Source organism: Myotis yumanensis, unplaced genomic scaffold (assembly GCF_028538775.1).
Source record: "Myotis yumanensis isolate MYYU_CA2020_CCGP unplaced genomic scaffold, mMyoYum1.0.hap1 SCAF_19, whole genome shotgun sequence".
Lineage (NCBI taxonomy): Eukaryota > Metazoa > Chordata > Mammalia > Chiroptera > Vespertilionidae > Myotis > Myotis yumanensis.
In genome coordinates, this window is record NW_027223770.1 from 28,465,200 (window position 1) to 28,493,079 (window position 27,880).

A 27,880-nucleotide genomic window follows, 5' to 3' on the forward strand; every position below is an offset into this window, starting at 1 on the left:
GGACAGGCGTGCAGTGTCCAGGGTGCTGCTGTGGGCGTCCCCACCTCCCCCGACGTCTCCAGCATCATTACCAGGAAGCTGTTAGCCCCCCCACCCAGACCTAATCTGATTTGCTCTCCATTTGGGGCTGACGTGGGCTCCATCCACCTTCCAGCCAGCGTCAGGTTTCTCCTGGCCGTTGGGCCTGGCCCAGCCGGCGGGTGGTATCAGGGGCCAATGCTGCTGTACAGACAGCTGCCAGCTGGTCAGCCTTCCTTCCTCCCAGAGCAGCAGCGTGCACACACACAGCACACATCTCAACAGAAATGAGCTAGTAAGGACCAAGTTAAACCAGCTGAGGCCCCCGGCCCTCCCGTGAGCTCACCTTTTGAGGTTTCTGAATTTGCTGCACCACCTGGGCGTGTTTTTTACATGGGATGGACGGGTTTTTTGTCCTGTCCCCAGTCCGATTTTGTTTAAAAGGTGCACAGAGCTCGTCTTATGGTCTGGGGCTGAAGACAGACGGAGGGAGAAACTGCACTCGGAAAGGCTCTAGGCCTGGGCTGGAACCTGAGCTGGTGCCCTGCAGGGTCCCAGGTCCCAGGGCGACCTGAGCTGAGGAACAAGAACAGAACCTCCTCCACCTGACAAAGGTGCTGCTTCCTTTCTCTTCCCCTTCCCGTGAAGGAAAGAACCTAAAATCTTGTGGGTGAAAAATTATTTTTCCAAAGTCCAAGAGGTAACAGATGCTGTACAATCCATGATCAATGGGTGACCCCTGTGCCAGGCCTCCTCGGGGCACGGGTAGGCTCTGAGGGCAGGTGGTGTGGTCAAGCTCCATCTGAGAAGCCCCGGCCCAGATGAGGGGATCACCTGATGCAGACACCGCCCCCTCTCTGACCAGGAAGTCTCCACAGAGAAATCCAAGCCCAAGTGCAGGGATGCCAGCGTCCCGGAACCTGCCCTCTGAAAGATGCCCAGGCCCCCAAGGGCTCAGGGCCTGATTCCTGGAACTGGCCACACCCACGGGTGAAGCTGTGGAGGGCGTCTCTGAGGTCACAGTGCCTGGGAGCAGAGGTGCAGTTTCCCACCCAGGTGTCCCTTGCCCTGGGTCTGGCCTAGGCCCCCCTCCCCCAGGTTTGGCTCAAGCAGAAGGCCCTGAGGGCAAAGGGGATGCAGAGGTGGGGCAGGAGGGCCAGGCCCTGCAGCAGCAGCAGCAGCAGAGGCCACACGTGTTTGTGCACGAGAACGACCCGCCGGGCTGCCCTGGCCGAGGCTGGGACTGGGACTGGGACCCAGGTGGGCCGCTTCCTGCTCTGGCTGGATGGCTGGTTTGGGCCAAGTGACCCCTCCCTGGAAGCACCCTGAGGGTCATTTTCTTTGGTGCTGAGTCCTGGAGATGGTCTCCCGCTGGGAGGCTGGGGCAGAGAGGGCACAGGCCCGCCTGGCTAATGGCCCAGCTGGGGGTTCTTCTGCAGCAGCCACTCCAGGGTCTCCATGAGGTATGACATGCCATAGTGCTGGGCAATGTTCCGGAAGATTCTGATCTGCTCCATGAAGACCTGCAGAAGAACCAGTTGCCATGAGACCCAGTCCCAGAGGAGGTGCAGGGATGCGGGCCGAGGCCCGGAGCGTAGGGAGAGAGAGGTGTGGGTGAGGGCCAGACGGGCAACAGCCAGGGGCAGCGCCCAGACCTTGGTGTGGATGGTGAGGGCGAAGCCGCCTGCACAGCTGCAGTACACGGACATGTTGGTCTCCTTCACGCCTCGGCACTTCAGGCAGATCTGAAATAAGAAAGAGCCCAGTCAAGAGCTCCACCCCCCGCCAGCCCCGCGCCTGCACCTCAACTGTGGATAAAAGCCAGACCGCACAGTGGCCTCACCTAACGTCCAGCTGCTTCCCCGCCCTCGCTGTGGGCCCACCCACCCGGCCACACCAAGCGCCGTGTTCCTGCCCAGAACCCATGCCTCCCAGTCCCCGCATCAAATGCTGAACACCCCGTCTCTCTCTCACACACACACACACACACACACACCGCTGGTTCTGGACCCTCATCCCACTTACACCCTTTATCTTGTTTGCCATCTATCTCCCTCCACCAGAAGGGAAGGCCCAGGAGGCCAGCACTTGGCCGCTGTAGGTGCCCAAGAGGAGCTATAAGACTGAATCACTTGGGCTGTGGATGAGGCCTGACCCAACAGGTGGTCATCTCGAAGGACCAGGTTATGACCTGAGACCCGCTGCTCACCAGGTCCTGCAGGGTGAAGGCCATCAGCTTCTTCTGCAGGGCTTCCACCAGGGCCATTTCGATCACCGAGGAGTCGTAGGCGGCCTGACAGTTGGAGCAGAACCACTGGGGCAGCACAGCCCCGTCCTGGGCAGAGAGGGAGCAGGTCACCTTTTGCCCACCTCCCTGGCAGTGCCCCTCCGCTAGGCCGAGGGGACCAGCCTTGAGGAGACTGGGGCAGAGCCTTCCTGAGAGGTGAGAGGTGCATAACCACCTGCGGCAGCTCACTCAGCCCCGGGCACCTCCCATCACCACACCGTCCTCACACGTTCACTGGATGATGATCTAGCACGTGGCAGCCGAGGGCCGTAAGAAAGCCGCCAGCTCCTAGTCATGCCACAGCTAGCGGACGTGTCACCCACAAAGGAGAGACAGGTCACACAAGAGTGGGTGCTCCCACCTGAGAGAAGGACGGGTCTTTGCACAGGTCCAGGTCCCGGCAGAAGTTACAGCTGTGGCAGATGACCTCTGGGAGCACGTAGGAGCGGCAGGGGTCTCGGAACTGGGCCTCCTCCGAGAACTCACCAACGTCCACCAGGCGGAGCAGGTCCCGATTGAGCTTGTTCACCTGGTTTGTGATGTTTGTGTCCAAAGACAGGACCTGCAGAAAACAGGGCGCGGTGAGGGCAGCTCCCGGGCCTCCTGCTGCTCTGTCTGGACTGAGACCGCGTGGCCGAGCACCACCTCACACTTCCTATCCTGTCAGATCTGCCTCCTCTGCAGCAGTGGTTCCCTCACGGCCTCAGCTCCAGGGACTCGGGCTCTGCCTGTCAGCCTCACTGGCTCCTTTTCCCTGAGTGACAGGCAGTCCCAAGTCTACTGGAGACTTACAATCTCACATGTGAAGTGGCTAATGTCCACCCTCAGGGTGAGGGACTGCCCGGCCCACCCAGGGGCCTGCAGAGCCAAGGGGGAGCCAGCTAACCCTCCTGTCTGTAAGGAGGGCTTTTCCTCCCCTAAAGCTCTGCTGCCACTTGATCCTGGCGAGTCCGTCACCGTGAGATGCAGTGGCGAGGAGGTGATTTCATGAGCAGCGAGGCGCCTGCTTGTCCTGGTCTGGTAACAGTATTCCACCTTTGATTCCGTCTCCTTTCCCAGAACAGCATTTGGCATCCACGCAAGCTCTCCTCTGAAGCCTGGCTGTTTCGGGAGCTCCCCCAGACCACCCCACCCCAGGGCCTTCACCCATTTGGCCCAGACATCGTTCCTTCCTGGGATCCACGTGGTTGGACCCTCCTGGTCACTGTGGTCTTAGCCCCAAGCCCCATCAGAGGCCCCTCACCTTCCCCACTTCTCTGAGCCCAGCTCACAGCACCTGTGCTCCCTGAACTCACCCCCCTCACTGACCGGCTGCCCCCTCATTGGAGCACAGGCTCCAGGAGCTGCCAATAGCTCACATGGGCTGTTCAGAACGGTGGGCAGAGTGTTGTGGGAGAAATGTGTTTCTTACTCCTGCCCTCACCTTACACAGGTAGGAGCGGGCCCTCACCTTGCACACATACTTGATGAACTCCAGGGCAGGGTTATTAAGCACCAAGTGAGAGCCGGGAAGGACAGGAAACATCTCTGAGAGCTCAGCTGAGTTCCGAGAGCCCGTGACTTTCTTCTGAATCTTCTGGGTGATGGTGAAGAAGTTCTGAGTGAGTTCATTTGCCACGTAATCTTGAGAGAAGGTGATCATTCCTGGGGAGAGGGGTGACATGGTGCTGCTCCCACTTGGCACAGTGACGAGGATGCTGAGGAAGCAACTCAGGGACCCCGCCCTGGAGGGGGGCGAGGGGTCAGGTCACAGGTGCGTGGTCTCGGCAGCAAGGGTGCGCTCACCGGGCAGGGCTCCGGCTGCTGCCTGGGCCTCCTGTGACGGCTGGCTGGCTGCCCGTCTCCTCACGGGGGTGCTGCCGGGGGCGCTGCGCCTCAGCTCCTCCTTCATGCTGTGGTACACGGCCACGATGTACGCTGCAGAGGGGGGCACAGGACCTGGAGCTGATGACGCTCAGGACCCAGAGTCCAGGGAGACCCGGTGGCTGGTCAGACCGCCGGCCAGCCTGGCTGAAATGTTGTTACTGGCGATGATTCTATTTGATGCATTTAGAGGAGCCAGAGCCCATACAGAAACGGGAATGATGCCCACGTTCATGCTTAGAGAGCACCATCTACATGAGGCAACTCTGCTCAACCTTCACACTGGGCAGCGACAAAACAAAAGCTCAACTCTGGTCGCACACCAGACCCACGTTTCAAAAGAACTCGACAAAGTGAGACTCGGGACACGCAGATAAAATATAAAACAAGCACAATGGACCACCTCAGCACCTTGTGACCACGTCTGAGTGCTGAGCCCGGCAGGCTCGTCAGGAACGGTCCTGTCCTATGACGGGCGTTGCAGGTTTGTGCTTCATTTGTACCTCAGCCTGGATGATCTGGTTTGTAAACACTAAACCTTAGACCATTTAGACCCAAATCAGTGACAAGAGTTCCCAACAGCAGAAGCTCAGCCTCAGAGCCCAGTGGCGGGCAGTTCAGGAAGTGCCCCGTCTTCCCTACCTGGGCTTTACCTTTAGTTGCCACACGTGCACACAAATCTTGGGGCAGAACTAGGAGCCCCTCGGGGACAGCCCTCCTCAGCAGGCGCAGCGAGAGGGGGAGGCCCTGCACCCCTGGTTTCTCTTGTGAGGCAAATGGACCAGGACCTCATTGTTCCGCAGACCACGCAGCCGTGACAGCTGAGAGGCTCACCTGAGACGATCATGAGGAAGTAGCCCTGGCAGGAGGCTGCCTGTGGCAGGAACTGCACGATGTTCCAGTTGTTTTCCAGCAGGTCCTCCACGTCCGGTTCCTGCCCGTCATCATCCTCGCCCCCGTCATCCTCACCTTCCTCCTCAGGCTCCTCCTCCTCCTCCTCCTCCTCTGCTCTGTCCTCTTTCTGGGGGTCCTGCTGTAACAGTCCCAGCCATGACTGCCCGCAGCCGTGGGATGCATACCCCAGCTGAGTCATGTTGACCCTGGTCTACCCCGAGCCGGCAGGTCCCCGCAGACACTCTAACAGCACGTCAGGTATGTCACAGGCCTGGGGCTCAGCGCACTCACCTCGTGGAGATGGTTCCCGCTCCACCCTCCCAAGGGTTCACGCCACAGCTGCCTCCTCCCACCCCCCAGAAAGGGAAGAACCAGCAGTGCCCTGGCGACCAGTCCTACGGTCCAAGTTCCACATCTCCCGGTCGGCTCCCTACTGTGATGCCCATGCCTGAGCAGGTTCCGTTCTTGACAGCACCTTCCAGGTTAACACAGGAAGTCTGATGCCTGCCATCCTGAGCAGCAGCCACCACTGCGCTTCCGACTACACCGCTTGCACCTCCTATTCTCCCATCCAGCCCACGGACCTCCCACCTCAGCACAGCACCAAGGGCAGCCTTCTCCCGCCAGCTCTCTCTCAGCAGCATGGCTCCCACCAAATCCTCATCAAGGCCACGGGCACCAGTGGCCTGCCCTGGCCAGCTCTCAGCCACCCATGACCACTGCCCTTACCCGCCGCTGGACTCACAGCTGCCTCACGCCAGTCGCTGAGCCTTGCTCCCTGCAAGCTCCACTTCCCACCACACCCCGAGTCCTCTGGGGCCTCCCCTCCCCGGTCGGCCCCGACCCTGGCTGCTGGTCCTGATCCCACCCCTGCTGACTCTGATCCTGCACCTCCTTTGTGTGCGTGCTCCCGACCTCTCCTCAGACGCTGAGCACAATGTGTGGCCGACGGACAGATGCAGACCCCAGAGAACTTCAGCCGCCAGGAATGCCGCCTCACCCGTCCACAGTGGATGCGAGAGGGCACGTTTCCTTTGATGCCACCATAGTTGGAGGGATCCATCCAGAGAAGAAACTCCCAGCATCGAGAGAAGGAGATCGTCAGGGAGTGGAAGATCTCCTTAGAGTGGATGCTGGAAAGAAGCAGAAGAGAGACTGGTTCCATGAAATCAACAGTTTTCTCTCTTTTTTTCACTTTCCTTCTTACCCTCCACTGATTTAAAACCTTCAAACTTCCTACGGAAAATGACAGGAAAATGGCCAATAGTAGTGAGGAGACTTCTGCATCTGGGTGGGAGTAACGGGAGGCGTGGAGGGCTGGAGAGGCGAGAAGCCTCCCGGGCTGGTCCCAGCTCTCCCCGGAGCCCGATCCCACACGCCTGCTCCCATCGCCACTGGAGAGCCTTCTTCAAGGGTGGGGAATAGTGAGCTCTGGACTAATGGTGCTCTGGCCCTGCCTACAAATCTCAAAAAGGCCCCCCAAAATCAAACTGTTTTCAAGTAACAACATAAAGCCCCAGAACAGTCACAGGAATGCAAAAGCATCCAACACACAAGTCAAGACCCAGTGTCTGGCACCAACAGAAGGTCACCAGTTTGCAGAGAAGCAGAGAAGCAGCCCAGAGTGCGGAGACAGGCCTGCCAACCGCAACCAGCCCCAACCCCACCGGCGCCGGAGCGAGCAGAGGACCGGGAGCACTAAAGCTGCACTGCACCTAGCTGAAGGGAAGACCAGAAACGGAGGAGACAGCACCACGTCTGAGGGGGGTTTGGGGCAGATGACACAGCGCTGAAGACGGGTCAATTTAAAGACTTAACAGAAGTTATCCAGAAAGAAGCACAGAGAAGGAAAAAGACTCAAAAAAGACCCATCTACAGTTCTATAGCTGGTGAAAATCTCTCTCAGAATGAAGGTGAAATCAAGGCTTTGCCAGATCTCCAGAGGCAGGAGACGGACGTGGCTGCCACAGACCAGCCACAGGCTTGTGCCAGGAGCTCGGAGAGCAGACGGCACAGGACAGAGGAGCAGACTGAGAGGGGCGGTGCTGACACCTGGTGGTGATGTACTCCACGTAGGCCAGGGCGTCCTCGATCCGCCGCTTCTTCGTGCACAGGACGATGCGGTTGAAGTTGGCGTAAACGACTGAGGACCCCAGGCGCTTGAACTCAGCGATGAGCCTGAGGACCAAGGACAGAATCAACAGTCAGGATGCTCCAGAGGATCCCAGAAGACACCGTGAGGCAAAGTGGATGATCTGAAGCAGAAAAGCCTGGAACCCAGAAGCAACAACGCATGAAGGTTTCTACATGGAAAACACACCATAAACAAAGCCAAACAGAATCAAAAACAGGAAAAAATGTGCAACTCATTTCATAGAAAATGATTCTTACATAGAAAGGACTCACAAATCAATGAGAAAACAACACAATTAGAGAAAAGTGGACAAAAGATATGAAGAGAAAGCCCACTTCATTCATCATGAGGACTGCAGGTTAGGAGCCACAATAACTACCTCCCCTTCCCCAACCCCCGCCCCCCGGTCAGCTGGCACTGTGCCCACCACGCAGGAGGGGCTAGGCTGGCAGAGCCATCGATGGAGAGCTCTTGGGCCAGCACCCAGTGAGCACCTCTCCCAGTCGTAGGATCCACCAGCGCGGCAGCAGGGCCGCTTCCTGGGATCCCTGCACGGGACCCTCGCATGCCCTTACGCACAGGCTGTGCCTTGGTTATTGGTAACAGCCCAAGTTCTGGGAACCGCCTCTGCCCACTACCATGGACGGTGCACCTCATGCAGACCTCCAAGGTTGACCATTAATTCGACAAGGAGGTCAGAACACCGTGAACAGCCACTTGTGCAGAAACAGCAGGAAGACTCTGTGTTGTGTGAACTGGCGGCGGGCCGCGTGATCCCACAGGTGTTGGGCCCGGGGACACCGGCCGGCACACTCACTGCAGAAAGAGCTTCTTCATCATGCTGTGCAGCGTGCGGTGCAGGGCCGGGTCGTGGAGCAGCGAGGACGGGGAGCGCAGCCAGCGGTATAAGTGCATCACCTGGTTGTCGGCGTAGACGTTGCGGTACTGTGTGATCTCCCTCACCCAGCCCACCACCATGCTCTTCAGGATCCTGGAGGGGGAGAGCGTGTTCCCCAGTCACCCTCCCTCTCCAAACCCCAATGCTCAGCTCTCTGCACCCCTTGGACGAGGCTAGCCCTACCACCTCCCCATACACTTCTCAACCCTCCCACCTCCGTGCCAGAATACAGACTAGAATGGTGGGTGTTGGGCACCTCACCGGCCGGGAGAACCAGGACAGACTCTACCCAGCAGGTGGAGGGAAGCCCCAGTGACAATGTCTTAGCTCTTAGTTTCCCAAAACAAGGGCAGAGGATAAAAGGATTCCTACTGTTCCTTCTCAACCCCAGACTGTTATTCTGCCACTCGAGAGGAGAGGACGCAGACGGACACCTGAAGGTGCTGGAGCAGAGGGCGGTCTCGTCATAGCTGGCAGGAGCGTTGGCGGCCTGGTTGCCGGTGATCATGTCCTCCAGGGAAGCCTGCTGGATCACGTCGAAGCTGATGCCCATGCTGTCGGCCCCCTCCATGTCGTTGACGTGGTGAGATTGCAGGATGGTGTTGACTGCCAGGTTCTGAATGTCCAGCTCCACACACACTGCACACAGACACACACCTGTGCACTGACCACCCCAGGGTGTAGAGCCCACCCCCAGCAAGCCTTCCCTCAGAAACATTGCTGCTGGTCACAGAGCCCGCCCCGACTCATCCCACACCAGCGTGGCCCAGCTCTGAGGGTCAGCGCTGGGATTCTCGCCACTAAAGAACGGCAACAAACAACACGAACACCAGCTGCTGAGATCCCTGTGGGCCTCCCCACCCACCTGTGGAGTAGCAGCCTGAACTGTTGATCTCCACAGTGGCTTGGTCCTCAAACTCCATGATGAGGCGGTTGTCGTCGGCCTCCTTCCCGCCCAGGTCAGGGCGCCAGGTAGGGGACAGCCAGAGCAGGTGGTTGTGGCGCTGGAGGTGGCGGGCGAAGAAGAGGTCGGAGCCAAAGGTGGAGATGTCCTCAGGCAGATTCCCAATGGGGATATGGAAGTACCTGCACAGGGTCAGGGCCAGGGTCAGGGGGGGAGCTCCAGGCTGGTCTCAGGAGGGGGTGGAAACTGGGGAGATCAACTTGCTGTCAGGGATTGACAGGCGGCAACATGAAGGTGGGCAGAGCGGCTGAAACGCCAAGCAACAGCCCTATACTCTGCTCACCGGCTCATCTCAAAAGCCTGCGACAGGCAGGTGTCCAGGTTGAGGTAGTGGCGGATCATGCGCCGGGCTCCATGGCGCTGCCAGTCCAGGACTCCGTAGCTGATCTTGTCGGCCACGCGGACAGGCACCAGCGGGAACTCCTCCAGGACGGGAATCTCGCCGGCCAGCCTCCTCAGCTCCCAGTTGGACTGCACGGCGATGAGGGTGGGCCCCCGGCGCTCCTCCTGGGCACAGGAAAGCGAGCAGCTGGGAGGACCCGTTCTGGGGGAGAGGCTCCAACAGCAGCGCCCCCACTTCACTCACCTTGTAGGCCAGCAGGAAGCGCTGGATGGCTCTGCAGATGGTCTTCAGGTCGGTCTCAGCCCGCACTTCAAACATGTGTTTTGGGGGCGGCAGGAGCTCGGGGCCCACTTTCTCCAGCAGGAGGCTGTGCTCGGCCGAGTACAGGGCGCTGAGGCTGGGCATCTGGTTGCTTCGCACCTGAACAAGGGCCAAGTCAGCTCTCCCCAACCCCCGCCCCCGCAGGAGGGGTGGTTCCACTTCTCACTCACTCCCCACAGGCACTCATGGGCAGAGGCTTCCGGAAACAAGGCGGGGCTAGGACATCCCTGCCCAGTGTCTGTCCTCCCATAGCCCTGGACGAGAACTCACAGTGTCCAGCACAAATACGGACGCCCTGCGCTGAGAGGGCACGAAAATGCCGAAGAGCGCCTTGTGGCCGTGCGTGCGATGATACAGGTAGATGTGGCGGATGCTCCCTATGGAGGACACACAGGTCACCTGGGATTCGTGGGAGGTGGGGCCAAGCGGGGCAGCTGGCACACACCATACCTGGTTCCAGGTAGCTGAACTGGGCCAGAGAGCGCATCTCCAGGTGCTCAAGAGTGAAGGTTTCTGCTTCCCAGCCCGACAGGTGCCTCACCAGCTGTTTACTGACCACACACACACAGCCCAGGTGCACCAGGGCCCGGAACAGTAACGGCACCTACAAGGCGTCAGGGTGGGTGGGGCTGAGGGGGGCGGCAGTTGGGCATAGCCCTCTGCTCCAGGCCATCGCTGCAGAAATTCTGTCCCTGGGGTGGAATCCAGTGGCTGCTGCTGGCCTTCCCACGCCCTACGTGGGCCTCTCCCCTGTCCCATCCAGCTCGATCCTTGCTCAGTGCAGCTGGAAAGGCAGTTACCTGAGTCTCATACACGCCCTCGATGTCTGGGGCTGACAGCTCGGTATTGATCTCATTGATGTGCTCTTGGTACATGTCCTCCGGCACTGAGTACTCATAGAGATTGTAGACCGTGTTGGAGCGAGGAAGGACTCGATTCACCTGGGGCAACAGCAATGACCTTGTCACACGGCAAGTGGTGGTTTGTTACACACACACACACACACCCCACACACACGCTTGTTTAAACAGTCCTAGCACATCCGGTGCCCACAACTGTGGGGTACCCTCCGTTTCACTCTCCAGAGTAAAACTAGAGCTCGGGGCACAACAGGAGCCTCTAAGTCCTCTGAGAGGCAGTCAAGCTCAGACGCAGCAGGTCCCAGTTCACTGTCCTCTGTCTTCTCCTCGTTTATGAGGGTGCAGGCGGCAAAAACCAGGAGCCCCGGGGGACAGTGGGGAGGTCTTGGTGCGGAGGGAGCAGGAGAGGCACCCAAAGGGTAGAGTATCCTGAAAGCCACAGGAGCTCCAGGCCCCTGTCCCCTCCTGTGCTACGCCCTCCCCGTCTCTCCCCACACCCACATCCTACCGAGTGCCCAGGGTGGAGTCTCACCATCTCCAGAAACCTCCCTCCCTCACTCCAGCTCCCACACACAGGTCTCTGCTCCACACAAGTGAGCTCGTTCTGCAATTCCCTGCGCCCGCCTGAGAAATGGGCCAGGGCAGCCTCCGTGAGCTCTGGCCGGGGCCGGCTACGTGCTCACTGACACCAGGTGAGAACTACGAGGACCCACCTGAGGAGGAGGCAGAGCCCCCCCCCCCCCCGCCCCAACTGCTGGACCCCACTTATAGGAAATGTCTGCGGTGGGCTCGTCTAGAGGCAGACCGTGGCTAGTGGCTGCTGAGGGCTCGGGGGCCTGGGATGTCTCCTGGGGATGATGGAAATGTTCTCAGATAAACTGTGGCGTTGGCTGCACGACGGAATATACTGTCAGCAACAGAACTGTACTTTAAGTGAGGGAGCTGCACGCGTGTGAATGACACCCCGTAAAGCTTTAGCTCCAGAAAAGCCTATGGAGACAAAGCTGCCGTGTGACAACTATCTAACCCTTGTCTTCCCTGCTACGTGGACGTCAGACAGACACGGAGGACGGTGCCCCCAGGACAAGGCATCAGCAGCTCAGCCCTTCAAGAGGGCGTTTCAGTAACTGCTGCAGCATCCGAGAAGGTTCTTAGGAGATGGAGGCTCCAGAACACCTGGCTCAGGGCCATGCAGCCCACCAGTCTGTATCTGCAAAGCCCGATTCCTTCTGCAGCCCCATCGCCGTGGAGACAACCTCAGAGGCAACAGCTGCCTCCAGTACCTTACGATATGCAGTCCCCTCCTCCGCTTTGGGCACCCGCTGGTTCACGTAGAACACCCGGGGGATGTTCAGCTTGATGCAGTGCAAGTCGCTGCCGATGACAGCCCACAGGCGGAACAGGCCAGCCTGGCTGGTCTCGCTGATCTGAAAGGAAACATCGTACAGCAGTGCGTGTCAACCTGTCACAAAAAAAGCTCAACACACGTGGACAGGCTGCCTCCCAGGCGGCCTCCAGCACCAGCTGCAATCAGAGGCACGGAGGTCAAGGTCTGCCCTTTCTCCTCCATCCCAGACCCCTTCCTATCAGCCATGCTGCTGCCCCGGGGACGCCCGTGCACACCTGCACGATCTGCCAGGGGAGGTCCAGAACGCTGCGGGCAGTTCTTCGCAAGAAGCCCCCCAGCCCTGTGCTGGGCCTGTCTCGTACGGCCCCGGGCTGCAGCCCGCCTGCTGCCTCCAGACGCTGCTTCTTCCTGCGGGCAAGGCGCTGTCGGGCCTGCAGCTGCCACTTCTTCTTGTGGAACCGGAGCCAGACCAGCCACTCTTCCTGGGACAGATGAAGGACAAGTCAAGGGGAGACAGAACACCTTCCATGACAACGGACATGCACAGCTTCCCAGTGCCAACCTCCTCAGGGTCAAGACCGTCTCCGTGTCCTGCACGGCTCAGCAGGCCCCGCGGGAGACAGCACACCGCGTGGGCCTGAGTGGGGTCTGCGCCCTTCGCCCACCGGCCAGTCCAGATGCCCTGAGGCTTCTTACCTGGGTGGTTCCGAGGGCGGGAGGCTGCCCCAGGATCTCCTGCCAGGACACCGTCAGTCCCAAGTCCTGTGAGTCCTCCTGGCTCTCCCAGAGGACCCGCTTCCTCTTCGTAGCAACGGGGACGGCGGTGTGAGGCGGCTTCTCAAGACCAAAATCCTCCATGTCGGGAGCACCCAGGCTCTGGGCACCATCCGGAGCCTGGGCCACCCCCACCTGCAACCACCCGAAGAGGACTTCAAACACGGCTCTCTGCAAATCCACCTCTAAAAACCCTTCTGAATGGGATAAAGTACCCGGATACAAAGTTACTCATTAAACTATTTTTAACCTAAAAACCTCCTATCACAAAAGAACACTGGGAGGAATTAAAGGGCAGAGTATCAAGATGTACATTTTTAGAAAAAAAAAAAAAAAAATTCCAGACACCTGGATGGAAGCATCCAACCTCAGCACGGGGACTGGGGTGCTGGGTGCCCCTGGGACCAGCCCACCCACCCACGGCCTCCAGGTCCCAGGCCAGGCCCCATCACCTGTCTCTTGCCCTCGAGGATGAAGAGCTCGCTGATCTTCTTCTGCTTGTAGACATCGTTCTTCTCCAGTAGTTTTTTGTGCAGCCAGTCAGGGTGTTTGACGCGAGGCACGGGGTTCTTCACCTGCATGAGGTGGGACTCGTCACTCGTCTGACCGTGAGTCTGGGCCACGCTCAGATTCCCGTGGCTTTTAAGCCACACGGGGGCCGGCTTCTGTGGTCTGACCTCACCTGCTGCAGAGCTGCGGGGATGGTGATGATCTTCTGAATGGCGCTGCCCAGCCGCTCGATGTAGTAGTCCCAGTCCAGAATCTGCAGGGACGACGGGCGCGTGAGGAAGGCGGCGGCAGCAGCAGCACTGCCCTTCCCTGCATCTTACTGATCCTCTTGGAAAGTCTCTGACCAAAGTGCCCATTTCTCAGAGGAAACGGAGGTGCAGAGCTGCACCAGGCCCAGCCTCGGCTTGTCCGACTCAGTGAAAGCCCGAGTCTAGCTTTTCCAGCTTTGCCCTAAAGTCTACTTCTTCACACATCACACGTCAGAAAGGGGGACGCCAAGAGTGACGACGAAGCTGCGGACCTCGGAGAGTAGAAAAGAGCAGCACTCACCGTCCGAATGTCCAAGTCCTGCAGGGACGAGCTCTTCAGCCACTTTCGGAGGAAGTGCCTCCTCACCGTGGGCTCTGCCTGGAAGATGGCGAGTGGAATGGCCCTGAGAGAAAAGGGGCACAGCGCACACCAGTGCACAGTCTTTTACGTGGAAACAGAGATTCAGCACCGATTCTGTAACCTGCTTTCATTTAAAGCTATTTTGTATAAACTATACCCAACATTTGTTTATTGTGCCTAGTAACTAAACATACTTCACTGTGTAAAAGATCATGGTTTAATAGCCACACCCCACCGGCAGCCATGGGGACTGCTGCTTGGCCACCGCGAAGAGCCGCTGACAAATGCCCTCACTAAACGGCACATGCGTGTGCACGCACACAGCTGACCACTCCCGAAGGGCTCTTCATTGGGTAACGGACAGGAAGTCCTCTCTTTCCTGGAAGAACGAGCCAGTTTGCGTGTCACCAGCAAAGTGAGAGGGCAGCTGGCGGCAGTGCTTGCTATAGTGCAATGTCATGAACATAAAGAAACAGGAAGAAACACCCGTGTGCCCATCACCCAGTCCTCAGACCGCAGGCCCTGCCATTTCACTTCCCATGAGAACAAGCAGGACGAGGACGAAGCCCATGCAGCCCTCGCCCAGAGGAAGCCGGGTCCTCCTCTCACCCTGCGTGTCTTCACACTGCTCACACCTCAGTGTTTCCCACGACCGTGAACGTTACCAGAGGGTGTGACTGGACCCTGAGACGGGGCCCATCGTTGCCCACCTGCCACGGACCCAGGTTCTCTGGGCTCCAGGTGGTGGGGCCCAGCAGGCCTTCCTGTCATCCCATCTGCGGGGTCTGAGACCGACCCTCCCTAACCCTGGAAGCCCTCACCTCTCGGTGACGGGGGAGCCCTCGGGCTTCCGGGAGATGATGTAGCGGCAGCTCAGCCCCGCGTCCTTCACCATCTGGTCTCCCAGGAACTCGGCCAGGCGCTTGGCGGTGCTGATGGACGTAGACTTCTGCTCCCCGTAGTCTTCCAGCTTCCGGGACATGGAGCGGTTCTCAGAGATCAACTCGAACAGCTCGGAATCTGGCATGTTCGCTGCCTGGAGAGAGGACGGGCAGAACATCATGCAGAGTGAAGGAGCGTCCCCAGCTCACCTCCCTTCTTCCCCCAGAATCGAGTTTCCCCAGCGGACGAGCTGAAGGAGTGTAATGCTAAGGCCACCTCACAGACACAGCAAGACTGAAGAACCACACAGGAAGCCTGGACGTTTGTGCTCCTGTGCACAGGTGTCCCTGGCCTCCTGGCTCACGAGTACTGCGTGTGCCTTCCCCCTTGGTGCTCACGAGTCAACTCTACACAGAACAAAGCATGCCAGGAACCAGATGCCACAAAGCCAAGGGAGCCAGCCAATGTTCCAGAACATTCCACTGTTCCTTCCACCCCAAGCCTCTTCCTAGCCAGCCATGGGGGGAAAGGCATCTGTGCAACGAGGTCTGATGTCATCACAACGGAAAGCGGGAGCCTCCCTGATACCACAGCAGAGGCCGCACGGGAAACGGACCCCCACGCAGACTCGACATGCAAGCAGCACAGAGCAGCACAGGCACCGTGATCAGTTCCACAGGAAGGCGTGTTCAAGACAGGCCAACTCATTTAAACTGTAGGAATTGTATGTGCATTTACAGGGCCAACAAAGCCTGAGAAATCAAACAAGTTCATGTGACGCTTGGCAAGTTTTCCTCTTAGATTCCTTTCTCACATGCTGTTTGTCTCCTTCACAGAGTCCTGCTGCTGGACACACTCAGCAAGTCTTGGGATTTCACCAGCATTAGCCCTGAGTTCATCTGTCACTGGGTCCCTCTGCCTGCAGGATCCCTCCGAGCCAGGTGGGAAGGCGACCTCACCTTGCTGTACAGCACGTCCAACCAGTAGTCGGCCACCTTGGCGACAGAGCCGTACACTTCCTCCAGGGTGCTGCCCCTGAGGAAGGCCTCGAACACGGACGACTGGAAGATCTTGATGAGCTGCAGCTCCCCGCGGCGCTTCACCTCGAAGCCCTTGAGCTCGGCCAGGGAGCCGTCCTCGTTGAACACAGCGTACCTGCAAGCACAGCGGGCACAGCGTGACGGAGCTGTGAGCTGGCTCCTCACTGCCCTCCTGACCCCACCTCTCAAATCCACACACGTCTCTGCACTGAGGGTCTCCCTCCAACATAAAAATGACTGAAGGGCCTGCGCCTGTGGAGCAGAACCTAACAGGTGGAGATCAGAGCTGTTGGCATCAGTGTCAACAGCTTCCCAAACTGAGGCAAAAAGGCCAGAAGACAGGACTGAGGTCTCCCCACCCTGGCTCCTGGTCCATCCCGGGCAGGTTGCTAATCGAATCCGTCGTTTCCTTTCCCGTGCACCGAGGCTGGGGGGCTCCTACCTCTTCTTCAGCTTCTTGCCTTCTTCCTTGGAGGCTGGAAGGATCATGGCAAGGTAGGGCCCGTCAACCTCGAAAAAGATGCTGTTCTCGGAGCGGGTGACGTAGGTGAGCGAGGACGGCTCGGCCAGCTCCTGGTACTGATCGTTGGTGAAGCCTTCCTGCAAAACCAGACCGAGAGGGGCAGCCGCACCGTCACCAGCCAAACCTGCACATGACCGGGGCTCCCAGCAGTGGACAGGGCCTGCCCAGCCCCCTCTCCCAACCCACGTCAGACAGGCGCTGGAAACCAGGCTCACCTTGACCATGATGTTCAGCATGGCCCCAGGGTAGGAGATGGTCACCTTGGGCTTCTTCACGCTCGTCGCGGTGATGACAAAGTTTTCAGGGAAGCTGTTGGGCAGGACGCACCATATCCCATCTGTGTCCAGCTCCAAGGGCCTCCTTCAGAGGACAGAGAGTGAGGCCACATGCAGGCCGGACTGTGGCCCGTGTAGTAAGAGGCCCCCGTCAAGTCCTGACAGCAGACGAGGTCCCCCACACTCCAGGTCTTTGCCGGCCTGCTCCCGACTCGGGACTCACCCGATCTGCTCAATCAGCTCCCTCGCCTGGGTGATGATGTTGGCCCCCGTGAAGCAGACGATGCCGGCCATCTCCATGGAGTACCAGCGGGCCCTGGGAAGACAGTCACAGCTGCAGGTGGGTGGGCTCTCCCCAGAGGGTCATCGAGATCAAAGGAGAGGTGTGGGGGGGGAAGGGCACCAAGAAGGGGACTCGGAAGCTGGGCTGGAGGGCTCAGGGGGACTTTAGCTCTGTGCTGAGAACCTTCTCTGTTCCTACTTCAGTGTGTTGGGCTCGGCTCTGGAAAGTTCTGGAAGGAGGCAGCACAATGGTTCATGACCTCAGCCTCAGGGGATTCTCCACACCATCCTCGATGGTCGGTGTCCCCGTGAGCCTTCTCCACTCTCCCAACCCCATGTGCATCCCCCAGCGACTCAGGGAAAACACGCTCAAAGGTGCCCTCAGCGGCCGCTGGCCCACTGTTCTCACCTCCTGCCTGAAACTCTGCTCCAGCCCTGCTCTCTGCCCCACTCCCTCTGCCGTTAAAAAGCAGCACAATACACACAATGACCCTCCCTCCAATCCAGTCCCTGTGCCACCCATCACTTCTCTTCCTCCCCAGAGCTGCCCTGCTGACCCTCCCACCTGGTTACATCCAATGGAGACACTCAGGCCCCACCTCACCCCATCGCCATGTAGCACCCAACACCGGAACCCGGGCCCAGGAGGTCTCCACCTTGGGCCGCTCCCTCCCACCGCCCCACTCAACCTCTCAATCAACCTCTGAATCCCACAGCTGCTTAGCATTGATGAATGGCTGGGACCGTCTCCACGGCCTGGTGGTGACATTCCTTAAGTCACAGACATAGGACAGAAACTACCAAACTGCTGTCTCCTGCCCAGGACGTTCAGACGAGCATGCCCAGTGGTGCCCATGCCCCTTGTTACCCCAGACCCACGAGTCGATGTGGCCCTCCCTCCACCTGCCCCAGACCGCTTCCAGCCACGTTTCTGTACAGAGGCCCGCAGGCGCCCAGCTCTCCCCTCTCCCATCCTTCACTCACTAGCTCCACAGCCCCGCCCAGGCCCAGTGAGAGCGTACCCTTTGCGCATGACGTAGCCGTAGAAGGAGTTGAGGATGCACTTGTGTGCCAGCTGCAGGGAGTCGTACAGCACCTCCATGTTCTTGCAGCGCTTGACCTCGGCCGCGTCGCCCGCCTCCACGGCTGCACTGAGCTTCTTTTTCCACACCTGGGGACACACACTCCTAGACTGCAGCTCCCACTCTACAGTCACAGCTACTTCACATCTTGAAAACTTCAAATGTATCGGAAACTTAACAAACAGGATGAAGACCGCAGGCACTTCTAGAGGGTCACTTGATATTTGGCCATATTTCCTTTATTCCTCCCTCCCCCCTCTCCCCCCTTCCTCTCTCTCTCTCTCTCTCTCAGCACGGCCACTGACATTGAAGGCACTAAACCTGTCAGCACACACTTCCTAGGGACAAGGACAAGCTCCTGCATGACCGTAATGCTGCTCCCACCCCGAGGACACTCACCACGGACACATGGACTTGTCCCTGTGGGGTCTGCACAACCCAACCCAGGAGCCAGGCCCGAACCACATGCTCAGTCCTCACGTGTCCTGATTCACCTTTAACCTAGAACCGCCCCCTGTAAGGCTGACGTCCTGAAAGGGCTTCTGAACACAGAGACGTGTGCCAGGTTCCGTTTTTATTTCCTGTGAGGTCAGGACTCGGAGAAAATACTCCATCACAGCAACAGCCCACTGGACACCTTAGACTTGGGGGCAACTTCACCTCCTCGGACAGAGCCCAGGGCCCGACAGGAGGACCTGGGGCCGCGAATGAGTGCACGTCTGAAGAGCAGCAACAGAGGCAGGGCTTCGCGTGCCAGAGACCCAGGGGCTCCCAGGCGGCCCCGTGATTCCATTCACTTACCTGATGCAGCTGACAAGCTGGTTATAGGGATTCTCAAACAACAGAACTCGGGCACCCTGACAGGCAGAGCACCGAAAGCAGGCACTTGAGGATGTGCTTGCTCACCCACGACTGTCCGGCAGCACCCAGCAAGGGCCAGCATCTGAGAAAAGGAGGCCCACCTTGTGGAGACCTTTGAACTCATAGCGCCTGTCCCGGAAGGCGCGCACCGTGTCCACGTAGAAGGAGTTCTCCCGCTGGCAGATGGTGGTGCGGCGCTCCTCCACCTTGGTCACGTGGATCTTCTTGTACGCCTTTCGGCAGTAATCTGAGGCACAATGGGAGGGGGCACTGAAACTCCACGTGGGAGACAAAGGAAGCCAGGATGCCATGGAGGCCAACCAACGCAGCTTTCTCTGCAGCTAGCTTATCACATCAAAGAAAGGCAGCCCCCATGTGAGTGGGCCAAACACGCCGAGACCACAGGGAGGAGCTGAGCCCTGAGCAGTGCAGGGAAACGAGGAACGGGAACCTACAGGAGGAGCTGGGTCACCGAGGCTTCAACGACCGGTTTACTGACCGGAGGCCGTGCCGCACCAACACAGCCCAACGACGGCCCCTCACCTGCCAGCCTCCTCTTCTCATATTTCGCCTGCTCCTCACGGGACAGCTCATGAAAGGCCCGGGCGGGGCCGTCAGGGGTCAAGGCAGGGAACTTCTCCGACTCCAGCTGGTGTTGGATCCGATGGTACTCGCTGCGACTGGCCGGCACTGGGAAGGTGGCAGGTGAGAGAAGAGTGTGAGAGACCCACCGCTTCCTGCTGAGCACCCCAGCCCGGCAGGCACTCACTGAACTCGCCCCTCCACTGCCAAGCCATCTTCCTCTGGCAGTTCGCCCCCGGCTTGTTGAAGTCACAGGCTGCACAGGTGGCCTCGTCCACCATGGCGGAGGGCTGCGGAGGGGACAGGAGGGAGCAGTTAGGGCCAGGCAGAAGAACTCCGTCCTGACACAGGCGTCCGTCTTACCTGCAGGCGGTTCGTCAGGATGATGTTGGGGTACATGGCGCCCACGTCCAGGTGGTAGATAAGGGGACACTCGATACGGTTAGGAACATCTTTCAGGGAGGTGAGCTTGGCCTTAATCTGATCACACACCTACAGAGGAAGAGGAAGGAGGTGGAGGCTGGTGACCCGATAAAAACTGGAGACTAGAGACCGAAGACAGCCCAACACCAGGCCGGGAGGTGCAGGAGGCTTGCATGCAAGAGCAGAGCCCTAATGAGGACAGCACGGCAGGAGCAGAACTGGAAGTGGGAGAAAACTGCTGAATCTGTTACAAGATGTTCCTTGGAACTGATCCTAAAACTGGTACCGACTACCCCCAGGGGAGTCAGCGAACGCGCTGCAGTGCTGAGCGGAGCCCGACAGTGTCCGAGGGATCAGGGCCAGCACGGGGGAAGGTGCCTGGAGTCCCCAGGCAGGTGACACACTGCAAAGGACACTTGGTGCTCATATTTGATGGATTTTAGTCACTATATCCTACTCTGTAATTTCTAAGAATTTACTGTCATCACTAAAAAAATTTTTTTATATCTTCTCCAGAGGACATGCTTAGAGAGGGAGAAAGTGCGCAATATGCATGCATGTGAGAGAGAAACACGTGAATGCTCCCCGACTGGGGAATCAAACCCACAATCCAGGTATGCGCCCTGACTGGGAATTGAACTGGCAACCTTTCGGTGGCTGGGATGACACTCAACCAACGGAGCCACTCTGGCCAGGCTACTGTCCTTTTAATGGCCCCTTAATAAGAAAATAAACGGAAAGCCTCCAATAGCTCCTCGCTGCCTACTGAATCCAAGTGGGTTAAGACCCCCCACGTTCCCAGAGCCTGTGAAGCTCTCCCAGCCAGGAAGTCGGGCGTCGACTGTGACAACACTGTCACCCGTCTCAGGGCCCAAGCACCAGCACACAGTAGGTGCACGACAGGCCACGCGTGAAGGAAGCAGTCCACAGGCGTGGGAACACCTGCAGAGAGTTACCTCTTGGAAGTTGGTGACCTGCTCCATGGGCACCTTCTCCTCTTCCTCGATGGCGTGACGCATGGTCTTCTCCACCCGCTGCAGCAGGAAGTCAAAGGCGGCGGGATTCTAGCGGAAGTGACCGAGAGGGGCACAGGTGAGATGGAGAATGCTCTGGCAGCCACCAGCCTACCTTGGGCGGGACGGGACGCTGCACTGTCCTGGACAAGGGCAGGCCCGACAAAGGACGCCTGGTGGGGCCGCCAGGGGTGAGGGCGTTCCTTCAGCCCTGGTGGCTCCTGGGTGCCTCTAAGCCACGGGAGACCCAGGGGGCGCACCATCCTGAACCGGCAGGGGATGTCACTGCGGAACACGCCCGACTCAAGAGCCTCCACGTGGCCGCCCACGTAGGTCTCCGCATCCAGCACGTGGCCGTCCTCCGTCAGCTTGTTGAACTCTTGCTCTTGCTTGTTGGGGAAGATGATGTTGGCGTGGAAGGCCTGCACCATCAGCAAGGCCTCGCACAGGGTGCCGGAGCCCTTCCGCAGCACCTACGGGGAAACACCAGGCTTCAAACCATGGCCTAGTCCACACAGGCTGCCAGGACCAGGAGAGCCACTGACCTCATCAGGCTCCATGGGGATGATGGTGCACAGGGCGAATATGAAGGGGTGGACGTACTTCATGTACAGGTAGTATGTGGCCACCGCGTCCGACACCGAGTATGTGGCCAGAGTCTGAGGAGAGCACATCAGAGATAAGGGCCACGGCATGTCCGGAGGTCCCCCTTGACCCCCAGAGCCCCGAGTCAGCGCGGCACAGGAACCTGGGGCTGCTCGGTGGCCATCCGGCACATGTCCTCGGGGTCCAGCTCCACGGGGTCGTAGCCCAGCTTGGCTTTGGCGGCCGCCTTGAGGTTGTGGCTGCCCACAGGGAGGTAGCTGTCCCTCTTCACCCACCTAGAAAGGAGAGCAAAGGCCAAAGGTGAGTCTGAGACCAAGTCCAGGAACCTGTGGAAGGTGGCAAAGCTGGACACACACAGCAAGGTGCAGAGACCTAACAGGCACCCCAAGATCTGCACCAAGACCCCACACAGTGCAGGTCCCTCGTGAAAATCACTCACCTGGATCTGGGTAGTTTCACAAACACATCTGCAAACTCAGGAGATGCCAGAGCCTGCAGCCGCTGTCCTCAGCGAGGAGGGCTGTTTCTAGAGGCTCCCTCCCTCCTTCCCTCCCAGGTGTGGACAGGCCTGCACCCGTGGACGCCCTCCTGGGACACTGACAAGCTGCCAGGGGAGCGGCGGGACCGACCTGAGGCAGTCCATGTGGATGCACTGGGGCGCCTTGTACTCCCCTTGGCTGTCCTTCTGGAACCCGATCTCCTGGTACATGCTCAGTCCGTGGACAGCTGCTCTGGCCTCCACAAATGGCCTAGGGACCAGAGAGGTTGGACGAGCACTTTCAGGTTAGTCTCTAATCCCCTCAGGGACAGGGAAGACTGCCCCCAGGGGATGCTGCGCTACCCCAGGTGCTCCTCACACCGACTCCTCAAATGCAGCGCCCTCCTACCCCGCCCCTCCCACTTTTCCTATCATTACCATCTCCCAGCATACACTTCAGTAGCATTAGGTATATTCCCAATTCGTGTAACCTGCCCTCCTGAACACTTTTAGTTGCTCACCAATTAGACATTAGACTCACCAGTCAAAAAAGTCCCCATTGTAGGTGACCATGATGGTGGGTTTGGTCTCCTGCACATGTTCAAACCATCTTTGGATGAGATGGACCTGAATTCAACGCATCAGGCACTCAGAGGGTTGCTTTTCTCTTTCAAACTCCTTCCAAGCACCTCTCCCAAAGTTCTGGAAAAGCAACCTCACGCAACCCTTCATTAGTGCCTGCACATGCGTGAGGGTCACAACAGGGACCCCAAGCCCAGAAGCCGCTGCTCTGACTGTAGGCACGCCGAGCCCAGAAGCCGCTGCTCTGACTGTAGGCACGCCGAGCCCAGAAGCCGCTGCTCTGACTGTAGGCACCCCAAGCCCAGAAGCCGCTGCTCTGACTGTAGGCACCCCGAGCCCAGAGCTGCTGCTCGGACTGTAGGCACGCCGAGGCCTCAGAAGGGTCAGAGTGCCTCTCCTCCCACCCCCCACAGCACCAGCAGCTCCCCAGCGACACCTCTACCTCGTCAGGCTCATTGAAGACACAAAAGGGCCCTTCGTACTCCGGCTTGGGGGTGAACTCAAAGTCCTCAATGTCCTCTGCCACGATCTCCCTGTTGGTGATGAGGTAGCCCTGGAAGTTCACCAGCAGGTGCGTGGGTCAGACACAAAGCTGAGCCCGCCTCTTGGCACTCGGCCCAGAAACTCAGACTACAACAACCTGAGCAGCACTGGGAGCTGCCTGAGCGTCCACACCCTGAGTGTCTCAGACTTCCATCGGAAGGGGGAGCGTGCTGGTGTCAGACAGCCTGCTTGCTCACTTCCTTGGATTCCACTCACTCATTAGTCACCCAAAACTGAGTCGTGGGGTGAACACTGTTCTGGTTTGGGGACCGACAAGGTCCCTATTTCCAGGGAGCTCACACTCCAGAAGGCACTGCTCACCTGGCCATCAATCATATAGGAAATCATCATAATCTGGTCAGTCTCAGCATCAGGAAACTTGAGGGGCAGTTTGGTCGTCTCAATGTCAAATGCCAAAACCACAGGGTCCTAGAGGGACAAAACGTAGCATGAATCGGCCACAGAACACACGCACCTTCAGCTGCTAAAACCCAGAGGCCAGCTGCCACAGGGAAAGGCTCCCCAAAACGTGGAACAGGCGCCTGGGGCTATCCGGCCCACATCAAGGATTCCACACCCCCTGGTGGAGTGACAGCCAACAATGAGAAAAGGCTAGATCGCAGGAAAAGCCTACGACCGCACAACACCCGAGTCTCAAGGCTCCTTAAAATGCATGACCTCATCCAGGATGAGTTGCTCAGTTGGTCAGAGCATCGTCCCGATACACCAAGGTTGCAGGTTCAATCCCCGGTCGGGGCACATACAAGAACCAACCAATGAAGACATGAATAAGTGGAACAACAAATCATTATTTCTTTCTCTCCCGTCCTGTTTCAAAAAATCATAAAAAAAAAAAAAAAAAAAGCATGACCCCATTTGGCCTTCGTGACAACCCTGACAGAAGACTGGCTCAGGGCTGACGTCGCCGTCTTAGACCTGAGAAAACATGACCGTGAAGCTGTCCCCGAGCCAAGGCCTCCAGTTATGAATCCATTTTCACCACATCACTCGCTATCAGCTCCCTGCGTGGAAGTCGAGGTGCTCCCTCCCACACTCAGATCCAGCCCAGCTCACACACATCACCCGGGGAGGCACAGGCAAGGGGAAATTACACTCGAAGCCAGAAACTGACCTGAAAAGTGACTAGTCCACAACTCCTTCCAGAAAGTATTTAGGGAAAAGCAGCAAGCAAACCTCTGAATCAAAGTCACCCCTCAGCACTGAATGAGACCTCTCCAAAAACACTGGGGACTGGGGGGAGGAAATGCAAGCAGCACTCACGGGCCGTTCAACCAGGTCATCTCGGCGGGTGAGCTCCACCGGCGAGGCGCTCCCTCGGTGCCTGACGTTGTACCAGTGTGCCTGCAGGACGGGAAGCCTGAGCTAGAGCTCTGCCTCTGTTTTCGTGGATTTACCCTTCAGTCCCACCTCCCGCAGTTGGGCATCACCCACTCACCACGCCCACTCACCACGTGGATCTTCAGGTCGATGGAGAGGCGGATGTGGTAGGGCACGTCGTACTCTCGCATGTCCACGATGTTGTCCAGTTGGTCCGCAATCTTCTTAGAGGTTTCCTCTTCGTCCATCATCACACTGCCCCCTTGCAGAACACTGCGAGAAGAGAGAGAGAGAGAGAGAGAGAGAGAGAGAGAACTTAATTGCTGAGTTTTCCCACCTCCCATCCATCTTGTCAATTTAGGAAAAATGGGAAAGTCCTGTGGGCTGACTGGCTGCTCTGCCCACAGGAGGAAACCTACCTGGAGAGCATAGCCGTGTAGGTGTCACTGGTGTGGCCCTGCTCCCGGTTCTTCCTCACGGCAGGGGAGATCTCCTTCCTCACTCGGACAAGGTCCTCCACGGTGTGGAAAGACAGCTTAATGTAATTTCGCTTCAAACCCACCAAGTGATTTGGCTGCAGAGTGAAGAGATCATGCTTATGAGTTCCAGAGAAGACGGATTTTATTGGGGAGAGAAAATAAGGGCAGGATGACTCAAAGGTAAATATACTTGTCAAAGAGTTGGCAACTCCAAGCACCTTGTCCAACCTTGCCTGTGGGACCAACGTCCAGGCGTCAAGGCCCCATCGTCGGTACCGCCCCACACCCACAGGTGCCAAGCCTGGCCTCCTGCCCGGTCACTGCCGGCCTGCAGAGTGGGCCCAGCTTTACATACCCTGGAAGGTCTGAGGGACACTCACCAAGTCCAGATCCTCTTTGGGAACGGTCTCTACTTTAGCGAGTTTACCCTGAAACTTCTTGGAGAGGAAAGACGAAACTTCTCGCTCACAACCCTAAGTCAGGACCAGGAGGAAAGGCCTCCGTTAGTAAAGCCCATCTCCGTCCCTGCGGTCCCTCCAGAGGCCTCTTCGCTCCCAGCCCAACGCTCCCCCAGAACAAGGAGGCTCAGTTCATCGGAACTGACTCTCAGGGGCCAGTTACCTTTCTGGCCGCAATGTAGAAGTACGGTTTGTAGGGCAGCGCCACCTGCAAGAGTCACCAACCCGTTCAAGGGCGATGAGAGAGGAAAAGGGAGAATGGTGAAGAGAGGCTGCCAGACCCAGTGCACTGGCCTTGTCACATAGGAGAAACGGGGCCACAGGGCTCAGGGCTGCACGGCCCCGCCCCCTTCCCGGCGTCTCTCAGCACAGCACACCCTCAGTGGGCGCCGAGGCCTGCAAGGGCCATGCTCCCGATGGGCTCCAGGCAGCGGCACAGGGAGGCCTCCCAAGCCTTGCAGCTGCGGAGCTAAATGAACGCTCGTCATTCTCAGCTCAGCGGAGCCTTGTCAGAGTGGGGCGCACCTTCTTGGTTTCAGGGGCTCACCTTAAATCTGCTCCCATCGTCTTGGATAAAGTAGTAATCCACTGCACTGACCAGGCGTTTATCTTCGTCTAAAACCTCAGTCTGCAAGAGTCAGTGTGGGCACAAGGTTATCCTCTACCCGGGGGGGGGGGGGGGGGGCGGGGGGCGTGCATTGGGTCTGGCCCTTGCCAAGGCATTATGGGTGAGTTAATGAAATGCTCGACCAGCCCAAGGCAATTTGCTCAGTGGATAGAGTGTCGGCCTGCGGACTGAAGGGTCTCGGGTTCGATTCTGGTCAAGGGCACAGGCCGGGGTTGTGGGCTCGATCCCCAGGAGGGGGTGTTCAGGAGGCAGCCAATCAATGACTCTCATCCATGTTTCTATTTCTCTCTCCCTCTCTGAAATCAATAAAAATATATTTCAAAAAAAGTTTGACGAAATACAGCAGGCTAATTTGTTAGCTGGTAATTTTGTCTGGTCCACGGACGACGTCATACATACCCAAATGGTCCTTGGCAGGAAGAGGGTCCCCACCCTGCTCTACACAGAGCCCCTTCCTCCTGCTCTCCATGAACCACACACCCCTCCCCCCTCCCCCCCCCCCCCCCCCCCCCCCATCCACTTCCCACCCTCACCCAACTACACCACCCGCCCAGTCACCAGAACCAGCACAGCAGCCTCCCAGTGGGGATCTCTCTCCATTTCTTCCTCATCCTTGAAAGTTATACTCTTACCCCCCCCATCTCCTCAACATCTTCTATGGCCCGAAATGCTAGAAAGTAGAACAACAACAAGCCCATCTCCGCTGTGCCACCCAAACAACAGGCTCCCACGCCAAGCGCACCCACCCTCAGGCGAGGGCCACGGCACCGCGAGGGCGTGCGGGGGAGGAAGGGGGAGCCCGGTGCTCACCGGGTGCATATTGATCAGCCAGCCCGTCTTCTCCCCTGGCTCCTTGAGCCTCTCAAATCCGAACCGAGAATCCATCTTATCCGTCCACTGACTGCGCTCCAGGCGCTTGAGTGCGGACACAGAGGAAGAGGCGCCATCGTCCCTGAGCGGAAGGAAGGACGGACCAACACTGCAGAGGGCACAGGGGTGGCCACAGGGAAGGTTTGGGGGGCGGGGCGGGGGAGCCTGTGGCTGTAAAAGGGCAGCAGGCGGATCCCTGGGGCAGAGCTGCTCTGTTTTGATTGCGGTGGAGCCACCAGCACATGGTGTGACTGACTGCGCGCACACACACACACACATACACGCACACGCGCACACACGCGCGCGCACACACGCACATACACACACGCACACATACACACACACACACACACACGCGTGTGCCCGATGCACTGGCTGCACGCGCTCTAGCGATGCCAGACGTCACCACTCCGGAGAATTATCTCAGTAAGAAGTTTTGTTTAAACTTATTTCTGAGATGTTAGTCCCCAAGTTTGTTGTTAGTTTGTTTCTTGGCAAAATGGAATCGGCACTAGCTACTATAGGAGACTTTTCCATGGGTTTTATCGAGAGAAAACTGCAAAGCGGCAGCACGGTAGAGCGGGGACGGACTGGGCTCTGCTTCTGCCCGGACAAGCGGGCAGGTGAGCCCCGGGCCGCGGACAGGGCTCCTGGAGGGCAGCCGGGGACATGAGCAAAGTGGACACGCGCTCCGGCGGGACAGGCTGCGGCCGGCGGTGAGCGGACGAGCGTCTCCCCGCGAGGCCTCTCTCCGCGCTGCACCCGCTTCGTCCCGGCGGCTCAGGCGCCGAAGACCCGAGCAGCCGCAGCACAGGGAGGGCCGCCCACCCGCTGGACAGCGCCTCGGCCTCACGGAAGGAGCCGCCACCTCCGCGACGCCCGCCCGTCCAGGGGACTGACGGCTCCGCCACAGCGGCGGCCCCGCCCCCGCCCCGCTCCCCGAGCGCCCGCCGCCTTTTAGCGCGAGCCCAGGGCCACGGGGAGGAAGGCCCCGAGCCCCCCGCCCGCCCGCCCGGGGCGCCCCTTACCGGCTGGTCTCGCCGTCCCCGCCGGGCTCCGCGTACCGCCGCCCGCTGTTCCTCAGCACCATCGCGCCGCCGCCGCAGCCTCGG

At 58.7% G+C, this 27,880-nt stretch overlaps 1 protein-coding gene across 2 annotated transcripts; it reads right to left on the reverse strand.

Moving 5' to 3' along the window:
- Positions 1-696: 696 nt before the first annotated feature.
- Positions 697-27,873, reverse strand: POLE (DNA polymerase epsilon, catalytic subunit). Of its 2 annotated transcripts, none has more exons than XM_070399539.1 (49): positions 27,797-27,873; positions 26,709-26,850; positions 25,818-25,898; positions 25,434-25,478; positions 25,193-25,285; positions 24,753-24,907; positions 24,465-24,606; positions 24,277-24,357; positions 23,317-23,424; positions 22,895-23,005; positions 22,412-22,497; positions 22,022-22,141; positions 21,535-21,667; positions 21,332-21,445; positions 21,047-21,259; positions 20,730-20,837; positions 19,714-19,842; positions 19,538-19,640; positions 19,312-19,458; positions 18,870-19,015; positions 17,848-17,996; positions 16,767-16,859; positions 16,484-16,628; positions 16,188-16,345; positions 15,665-15,860; positions 14,645-14,859; positions 13,764-13,866; positions 13,387-13,467; positions 13,157-13,279; positions 12,627-12,839; positions 12,206-12,412; positions 11,866-12,009; positions 10,523-10,663; positions 10,173-10,326; positions 9,993-10,099; positions 9,645-9,821; positions 9,342-9,565; positions 8,960-9,180; positions 8,529-8,733; positions 8,014-8,187; positions 7,115-7,240; positions 6,063-6,195; positions 5,003-5,198; positions 4,091-4,222; positions 3,756-3,949; positions 2,667-2,867; positions 2,228-2,353; positions 1,674-1,763; positions 697-1,541 (listed from the first exon to the last, which is right to left on the reverse strand). In XM_070399539.1, exons 1-49 carry the CDS (start codon positions 27,856-27,858, stop codon positions 1,428-1,430), a joined length of 6,861 nt encoding a protein of 2,286 aa, XP_070255640.1. In that variant the 5' UTR covers positions 27,859-27,873; the 3' UTR covers positions 697-1,427. The 2 variants fall into 2 exon arrangements, with proteins under 2 accessions (XP_070255640.1, XP_070255639.1); XM_070399538.1 differs by having other exon boundaries at positions 5,003-5,201.
- Positions 27,874-27,880: the final 7 nt, after the last annotated feature.

Coding starts and splice junctions, on each gene's coding strand:
- POLE (XM_070399538.1), bottom strand. CDS start 27,858: ATGGTGCTGAGGAACAGCGGGCGGCGGTACGCGGAGCCCGGCGGGGAC. Junction 24,908..25,192: donor CCAAAGAGGATCTGGACTTG/GTGAGTGTCCCT, acceptor TTCACTCTGCAG/CCAAATCACTTGGTGGGTTT. Junction 9,822..9,992: donor CCGTATTTGTGCTGGACACT/GTGAGTTCTCGT, acceptor GCCCTTGTTCAG/GTGCGAAGCAACCAGATGCC.